This window comes from Nicotiana tomentosiformis, chromosome 10 (genome assembly GCF_000390325.3).
Source record: "Nicotiana tomentosiformis chromosome 10, ASM39032v3, whole genome shotgun sequence".
Taxonomy (NCBI): domain Eukaryota; kingdom Viridiplantae; phylum Streptophyta; class Magnoliopsida; order Solanales; family Solanaceae; genus Nicotiana; species Nicotiana tomentosiformis.
The window spans coordinates 50,010,740-50,019,866 of NC_090821.1; the positions used below are offsets into that span (position 1 = coordinate 50,010,740).

At 44.5% G+C, this 9,127-nt stretch overlaps 1 protein-coding gene across 1 annotated transcript; it reads left to right on the plus strand.

Moving 5' to 3' along the window:
* Positions 1-6,323: 6,323 nt before the first annotated feature.
* Positions 6,324-8,850, plus strand: LOC138900147 (uncharacterized). Its single transcript, XM_070186857.1, has 5 exons — positions 6,324-6,693; positions 6,787-7,297; positions 7,768-7,847; positions 8,163-8,358; positions 8,715-8,850. Exons 1-5 carry the CDS (start codon positions 6,324-6,326, stop codon positions 8,848-8,850), a joined length of 1,293 nt encoding a protein of 430 aa, XP_070042958.1.
* Positions 8,851-9,127: the final 277 nt, after the last annotated feature.

Below are 9,127 nucleotides of genomic sequence, written 5' to 3' on the forward strand. Positions count from 1 at the left end.
CCTAATATCAATCAAACTAGGGATATATAAGGGTAGGTTATTACCTGTACCAGTCCAGATTGGGATAGGGGTGAGGGATTTGGGTAAAAGGTAAGGATGATGGGAGGGTACCAGAAAAAAACTCTTAGGACCGGTCCGGTTGGTACCTTTAAGATACCAAACCGGTACACTTACGTTTTTATTTTTATTTTAAAATCTGGCCATTTTTGCACCATTAGCCAACGGCTAGTGTAATGACTCGACTGGTCATTTTACTTTATAGATCTTCGTTCCCCTAATTAAGACTCTCCGTATGTATTTTTACTGTTTTATGACTTGCGGGGATGGTTGGTTTAAGTTTGGAAGGGTTCGGGCTGAAATCAGAACACTTAGTTCCTTGATAGTGGCATAAGGTGGCCAAGTTTGACTTGAGTCAATATCTTAAGTAAACAATCTCAGAATCAAAATTTGAAGGTTCCAATAGGTTCCTGTGATGATTTTGGACTTGGGCGTGTGTTCAGATCGGGTTTTGGGTGATCCGGGAGCGTTTCAACGCTTAATGTGGAAAGTTGATTCCTTGAAGATTTTCTAATTCTTTAAATTTGGTTTGGAGTAGACTTTAGTATTATCGAGGTATATTTTAGATTTAGAGTATGGGAATAGTTCCGTATGATAATTTACGACTTGTACGCAAATTTTGGTATCATTCAGAGTTGTTTTGGTATGATTCAGCATTAGTTTTGGAAGTCGGATGTTCATAGTTTTGATAGGCTTGAATTGGGTTGCGATTTATAGAATCAATGTTGTTTGATGTGATTTTAGGCCTCGAGTAGGTCCGTTAGCTGTTATGGAACTTGTTGGTATGTTGGGATGGGGTCTCGGGGGCCTCGGGTGAGATTCAGATCGAAAATGGATTGGAACTTGGACTTAGAGAGTTGCTGTTACTGCTGAAGTCTGGTGTCATTGCACATGCAGAGGGAGTGGCCGCAGGTGCGGTGGGGTCATTGCAGGTGCGAGATCTGTGGAGATGGCCTGGGAGTGCAGGTGCGAGAAATATTCCGCAGCTGCAAGGTCACAGATGCGGAGGATAGGCCGCAGATGCAGAATTGGCCAAGATGGTCTGGTGGCGTAGAAGCGGACTTGGTCCGCAGAAGCGGAGAAAAATCCGCAGAAACGGATGCATAGAAGCGGATCCTTGTCCAGAGAAGCGAAAATATTGGAGGCGGGGGCTGTTCGCAGATGTGATCTTTGGACCGCACCTGCGCAACCGCAGATGCGGTCGAGTGACCGCAGGTGCGATGATCGCTAGGTAATGAGTGGATTTAATCTAGGACTTAGGCTATTTTCCACATAGTGTCACTTGGTCTTGGGCGATTTTGGGATCACTGTTGAGAGGGATTCTCATCAACATCACATGGTAAGTAAACTCCACCCATTTTAAAGTTAAATACGCAGATTATAAGTAGATTAAACATGAACAATTAGTGAAACTTGTGGGATTTGTGAAGAACCTAGAGTTTAAGTAAAATTGAGATTTGATCATGGATTTGGTGGTGGAAATTAGAATAAATTATATATTTGAGTTCGGGAGGTCATGCGTAACATTTATATTCGAATATTTTCGGAATCCGGGAACGAGGGCCCGGGGGTGAATTTGAGGAATCTTTCAAATTGTGTTGGATAACTACTATAATTGCTAAATTATGAACTTTTGAACATATATTTATTAGTTTATACGACTTTTGGCTAGTTTCGGAGTCCTCGGCATCGATTGAGCAGTTCTAGTAAGGTTAAAGAGCCGGAATGAGGACTTGGAACCGAGGTAAGTCTCTTGCCTAACCTTGTAAGAGGGAACTGATCCCCTTAGGTCTATTAATTCTTATGTGCTACTTGTTGAGGGGAGCTACGTAGGCACGAGGTGACGAGAGTCCGTACGTAGCTATATTCATGATATGTTCGGGTAGACTTAGATTTGCATCATGCCTTTAATCGTACTATGTTATGCTTAACCTGTGTATTAATTATCTTGATTAGGAATGAGAATGGGGAATTTAATTAAAGATACCGACTTAGCTTCTTACGTTGGAAAATTTGGGAAACATTTTATAAACTATAGATCTGTGTCTTCTCATCTCGTATGTGTATCCATGAGTGAGGTAAATTTCTCTACTCTTATAGGATCGAGTCGTTCGCCTCGGCAGTGACATAATTACTCTTATGGGATCGGGCCATTTGCCTCGGCAGTACTGATGTAACGACCCGATCGGCCGTTTTGCTTTCTAGATCCCCGTTCCCCTAAATAAGACTCCCAGTATGTGCTTTTACTATTTTATGACTTGAAGGGATGGTTAGTTCGGGATTTGGAAGGGTTCGAGTTGAAATCAGAATACTTGGTTCCTTAGTTGGGCTTTAAAGGGTTAAATTTGACTTTAGTCAAAATTTTGAGTAAACGACCTTGGAACTAGGATTTGACGGTTCCAATAGGTTCGTATGATGATTTTAGACTTGGGCGTATGTTCGGATTGGGTTTTGGATGACCCGGGAGCATTTCAGCGCTTAATGTTAAAAGTTGGCGCATAGAAAGTTTAAAAGTTCTTTAAATTTGGTTTGGAGTAGGTTTTGGTGTTATCGAGGTCCTTTTGTGATTCCAAGCCTGGGAAAAGTTCTATATGGTGATTTAAGACTTGCACGCAAAATTTGGTGTCATTCCGAGTAGTTTAAGTATGAATCGGCGCATTCAGAGTAAGTCGGAAAAATTTGAAGTTCATAAGTAGATTCCATTGGTTTTGGATTGCGATTCTTAGTTTTAATATTATTTTCTGCGTTCCGAGGGTGCGATCAAGTCCGTTTTATGTTTACAAACTTGTGGGTATGTTTGGAGGGGGCCGGATGCCATACGGACGATGCGCGGATGCCGTTTGGAATTGGGTGGACAGCTGAAGCATCCAGCTTCTGGTGCAATTGCACATGCGGAGGGCCAGCCGCAGGTGCGAACTCGTAGAAGCGACCCAACGTGGGCTGCCCAGTGGTCACAGAAGCGGGGGTTCTTGGCTGCATCTGCAAAGGCGCAAATGCAAGGAGGAAATCACAAAAGCGGTCAGGAGCACATGTGCAGTTCTCGTGCTGCAGAAGCGGGCTCGCAAATGCGAGACTCCGCCTGCAGAAGAGGGGCAGGGGCTCACTTGGGCATGATCCACATCTGCGAGGCTTTTCCCGCAGAAGCGGAGCCACAGATGCGGCCATGGAGCCACAGAAACGGAAGTCCTGGAGGTAGAAGTGTTCATTTATTACCGGACTTTAGCCATTTCTAACCCATTTTTCTCACTTCTTGGGCGATTTTGGAGCTTCTTAGAGGGGGGTTTCCACCTAGCTATTGGAGGTAAGTAATTTCTATCCATTGTGAGTTAAATACATGGATTATGGGTAGAGTTTTAACACGTTAAATTATGGAAATTGTGGGTTTAGATAAAAAAACCTAGGTTTTGATAAAAATTGGATTTAACCATAAAAATGGTTATGGTTTTTGTGAAAATTATATATTGTGTACGTGAGGTTATGAGTAACATTTATCTTCGAAAATATTCAAAATCCGGGCACGTGGGCCTGGGGTTGAATTTTAGGAATCTTTCAATTTGGGTTAGGTAATTACTCTAATAGTTAAATTATGGACTTTTGGACATGTATTGATTAATTTATATAACATTTGACTAGTTTCACATCATTTGGCACCGAGTTGAGGCTTTAGAACGAATTTGAGGATCGGAAGTGAACTTGAGAACGAGATAAGTCTCTTGCCTAACCTTGTAAGAGGAAACTCATCCCCTTAGGTGTATTTTTATTGTAAATTACTTGTATGGGGAGCTATGTACGCACTAGGTGACGAGAGTCCGCACGTAGCTATATTCCATGTGATGTCCGGGTAGTCTTAGACTTACATCATGCTTTGTTTACATTGTTATGTTGATTACGCTTATTAATTATCTTAAATAGAACCGAAATTTAAGGATTTTTAGATTTAAAATCCCCAGTTTGGATTTCTTATGTTTGGGAAGAATTGAACAATTTTATAATAACTTTGAGAAATCTATGTTCACTCGCGTCGCAAGTATTTCCTCGAGCGAGGTAAATTCCTCTACTCTCATGGGAGCGAGTCGTTCGCCTCGCCAGGTTAATAGATGCATCTGTGGTTCGTGCCATTCCACCCTCGGCAGTGCACACAGTATATTTCTGGATTGGGCCGTACGACCTCGACATAAATCGTGCATGATAATACTCGGAGACTAATTATACTTGATATTATTTTATTTCTTGAGCGGTTAAAATTATCTAATGACAAACATTTACAAGAAATGTATTATTAGTGAAAGAATAGTTATTCACTACTTGTTATTGAGTTCTATCTATTATTTACATAATCCATACTTATTTAGAATTCCAGTAGTTTATTGTTATCCCATAGTAGGTGTCGATGTCGACCCCTTGTCACTACTTCTTCGAGGGTAGACTAGATACATACTGGGTACATGTTGTTTATGTACTCACGCTACACTTCTGCACTAATCATGCAGGTTCTGAGTCAGGTGCATCTGGTAGTTATCCCGGCGCACACCCCAGATACTTCGAGACTTTGTGGTGAGCTACTTTCCGAGTCCATCCTGCAGCACTTGGAGTTTCTCTTTTGCTTTTATTTTCTGTCTACTCCATTCGGACAATAGCTTAGTGTTTTATATATTCTACAAGTAGCTTATACACTTGTGACACCAGGTCTTGGAAATTTTGCTAGTAGACACTTGATGATTTTTGAGTAATTATTTCACCACACTTGTTCTTATAATTGTTTACACCTTATTCTATTAAACTTCTCACCTCTTACTTACTTATTAATAAAAAACCAACTATTTCTAAAATGTTAAAGGAATAAACACATGGTTAGTGCACCATTGGCTTGCCTAGCAGCGACATTGGGCGCCATCACGGCCTATAGGGAAATTGGATCTTGACAACATGGTATTAGAGCACTAGGTTCATGTAGGTCTCACAAGTTATGAGCATGCCTAATAGAGTCCTGCGGATCTGTGAGGAGACGTCCGTACTTATCTTTGAGAGGCTATAGGGTGTTAGGAAACTACTCTTTTCTTCATCTCCTATCGTGCAATTGAGGTTGTGCTAAGTGTCATTCTCTTATTCTCTCACAGATGGTGAGAACGCGCATGACAAATGTACCAGATCATGGAGGAGCTTCTCCCCCTGTTGCTAGAGGCCGAGGCAGAGGTTGAGAGAGGGATCCGACTCGTGGTACAGGATGACGACGTCCTAGAGTTGCCCCAGCTATGACGCCAGTGCATCCAGTAGAGAATCCTATTATTAAGGTGCAGGGTGAGGTGCATGCAGCAGAGCCAGTCCCTGTGGATTTCATGTCCGCACCGGGATTCCAGGAGGTCATGAGCTGTATGTTGCGGTTCATGGATTCTATGACTCAGGCTAGTTTATTTCCAGCAGACCCAGCCACATCTCAGGCGGGAGGGGGAGCACAGACCCCTACTGCTCAGGCTCCAGGGCATGCAACTGCCGTATATCAGACCCCGGACGCACTACCCGTGGGGGAGCTCATCCAGTTACAGCAGCTATGCCTGAGCTCAGCCCAGCTGCGGTCGGCGATCCGCAGAAGCTATTGGATAGATGGAAAAGGCTTCATCCTCCTGTCTTTGGAAGTGAGCGACATGAGGATCCCCAAGACTTTATTGATCAGTGCAGGGACAGACTGCACAACATGAGGATATTGGAGTCCCACGGGGTGGACTTTACCACCTTTTAGCTGGAGGGCAGGGCCTGTAGATGGTGGTAGTCTTATCTTCTCGGTAGACCAGTAGGTTCTCCTCCCATGACCTGAGATCAGTTCACACGCCTCTTCTTGGACAGGTATATTCCACCTTCTCAAAGGGTAGAGTTGCGATTTCAGTTTGAGCAGCTTCAGTAGGGCCAGATGTCGGTGACCGACTATGAGGCGAGATTCTCTGAGTTATCTCGCCATGCACTTATGATACTTCCGACCGATACAGAGAGAGTGCAGAGGTTTGCACTCTGGTAGCCAGACCACTATGGCCCGAGAGGTTGATATAGTGACTTCTTATGAGCTAGTTGTGGAGATAGCTCGGATGATCGGGGGTGTTCGTCAGCGGACCTGAGAGCAGGCAACAAAGGATAAGCGGTTTCGATATTCTGGAGATTTTAGTGGTGCCACGGCTAGGGGCAGGGGTCAGTCCGTGAGGGGTCAGTCTAGCAGGTCAACATATTCAGCACCGCCACCTCCTTGGGATGCTCTAGTGTGGCCCTATTTCAGCACCATGCCAGAGAGTTCCTACCGGCCACAAACTATTCAAGGTTGCTCTAGTGGGTATTCAGGCCATAAAGGTCAGACTTTCGGTCAGCAGCCCGCCGTTTTGAGGGGTTGTTACGAGTGCTGGGATCCTGGCCACATGAAAAGGTTTTGTCCCAGACTTCGGGGCAAGGTATTACGGCAGGTTCACCAGCCTGTGATTACAGTACTAGCTGTCGTACCAGCCATCCGGGCGCCCAGAGGAGGAGGGCAGGTGGGTAGGGGTCGTCCTAGAGGTGGAGGTCAGACAGGTGGAGGCCAGTCAGGTGGCGCTCTAGCTAGATTCTATGCTTTTCCGGCCAGACCAGATGCAATGGCCTCAGATGCCATGATCATAGGTATTATATTTGTCTTTGGTAGGGATGCTTCGGTATAATTTGATCCAGGGTCTACATATTCGTATGTTTCATCTCTGTTTGCTCATTTCCTAGGTGTTACTCGTGAGTCCTTGGGTACTCCTGTTTATGTGTCCACACCCCTGGGCGATTTTGTTATTGTGGATCGGATCTATCGGTCCTGCATTATTACTTTCTGTTGTTATGAGACCCGAGCGGATCTTCTATTGCTCGATATGATCGACTTTGAGGACATCCTGTGCATGGATTGGTTGTCTCCATATCACGCTATCCTTGATTTCCATGCCAAGACTGTTACCTTGGCGATACCAGAGTTGCCTAGATTGGAGTGGAAGGGTTCGTCTGTCAGTACATCTAGTCAGGTTATCTCCTTTCTAAAGGCTCGTCACATGGTCGAGAAGGGGTGTTTGGCTTATCTAGCTTATGTTCAGGATACCACTGCAGAGACTACAGCGATTGATTCAGTGCCCGTGGTCATGGATTTCTCCAATGTATTTCCTTTTGATCTTCCAGGCAAGCCACCAGATCGTGATATTGATTTCTGTATTGATTTGGCTCTAGGTACCCAGCCTATCTCTATTCCACCGTACGCATGGCACCGAAAGAGTTGAAAGAATTAAAGGAACAACTTGAGGAGTTACTAGCAAAGTGGTTTGTCAGACCGAGTGTGTCGCCTTGGGGTGCACCAGTATTATTTGTGAAGAAGAAAGATGGGACTATGTGGATGTGCATTGATTACTGCCAGTTGAACAAAGTTACCATTAAGAATAAGTACCCATTGCGGCATATTGATGATTTATTTGACCAGTTTCAGGTTGCTAGGGTGTTCTCCAAGATTGACTTGAGATCAGGCTACCATCAGTTGAAGATTTGGGATTCGGATGTTCCAAAGACAGCCTTCCAAACTAGATATGGCCATTATGCATTTCTAGTGATGTCCTTCGGTTTGACTAATGCCCCGACAACATTTATGGATTTGATGAACGGGGTGTTCGGGCCATATATTGATTCGTTTGTCATTGTCTTCATTGATGACATTTTGATCTACTCCTGTAGCATGGAAGAGCACGAGCAGCATTTGAGTGTGGTGCTTCAGACCCTACGGGAACAGAAGCTATATGCTAAGTTCTCCAAGTGTGAGTTCTAGTTAGATTCTGTGGCATTCTTGGGTCAAGTTGTATTAGGCGAGGGTATTAATGTAGATCCCAAGAAGATAGAGGCAGTTCATAGTTGGCCTCGTCCTACTACAACGACTGAGATTAGGAGCTTCTTGGGGTTAGCAGGCTATTATCGTCGGTTTGTGGAGGGCTTCTCATCTATTGCATCAACTTTGACTAGATTGACCTAGAAGGGTGCTACATTCCGATGGTCCGATGATTGCGAGGTGAGCTTTTAGAAGCTCAAGACCGCATTAACTTCAGCACCGGTATTAGTGTTGCCTTCCGGTTCAGGGATGTATACTGTATATTGCGATGCCCCACACGTTGGTTTGGCCTATGTATTAATGCAGGAGGGGAGAGTTATTGCATATGCTTCACGTCAGCTGAAGCCCTACGAGAAGAATTACCCCGTACATGATTTGGAGTTGGCTGTGATTGTTTATGCTCTCAAGATCTGGAGGCATTACTTTATGGGGTGTCCTATGAGGTTTACATCAATCATCGCAGCTTGCAGCATTTGTTCAAGCAGAGGGATCTCAATTTGAGGCAGCGCAGGTGGCTTGAGTTACTGAAAGATTATGATATTACCATCCTATGTCATCCGGGCAAGGCGAATGTAGTTGCGGACGCCTTGAGCAGAAAGGTGGAAAGTATGGGTAGTTTGGCATTCATTTTAGTAGAGGAGAGGCCACTAGCTTTGGACATTCAGTCCTTAGCTAACAGACTTGTGAGGTTGGATATTTGAGAGCCCAGCCGAGTTCTTGCGTGCGTTGTTGCCCATTCTTCACTATTTGAGTAGATCAAGGCTCGTCAGTTTAATGATTCACACTTGTTGGTTTTCAGGGAGACGGTACTGCAGGGTGGTGCCAAGGAGGTTACTATCGGTGAGGATGGTGTACTGCGATTCCAGGGCCGCCTATGTGTTCCTAATGTTGATGGCTTGAGGGAGAAGATCCTAGAGGAGGCACACAATTCTTGATATTCTATTCATCCAGGTGCTACAAAGATGTATCACGACCCGAGGCAACATTATTGGTGGCAGCGGATGAAGAAGGACATAGTTGAGTATGTAGCAAGGTGCCTTAATTGCCAGCAAGTTAAGTATGAGCATCAGAGGCCAGGTGGCGTACTTCAGCAGATGACTATACCTGAGTGGAAATGGGAGCACATTTCTATGGACTTCGTAGTTGGGTTGCCGCGGACCTTGCGGAAGTTTGATGCAGTTTGGGTCATTGTCGATAGGTTGACCAAGTCGA

Bases quoted from the DNA above. Each gene is read 5' to 3' on its own strand.
- LOC138900147 (XM_070186857.1), top strand. From the start codon at position 6,324: ATGCCAGAGAGTTCCTACCGGCCACAAACTATTCAAGGTTGCTCTAGT. The intron at 7,298-7,767 runs GTACGCATGGCA...CTACTCCTGTAG, and splicing joins CAGCCTATCTCTATTCCACC to CATGGAAGAGCACGAGCAGC. The intron at 8,359-8,714 runs GTTTACATCAAT...GTTGGTTTTCAG, and splicing joins TTTATGGGGTGTCCTATGAG to GGAGACGGTACTGCAGGGTG.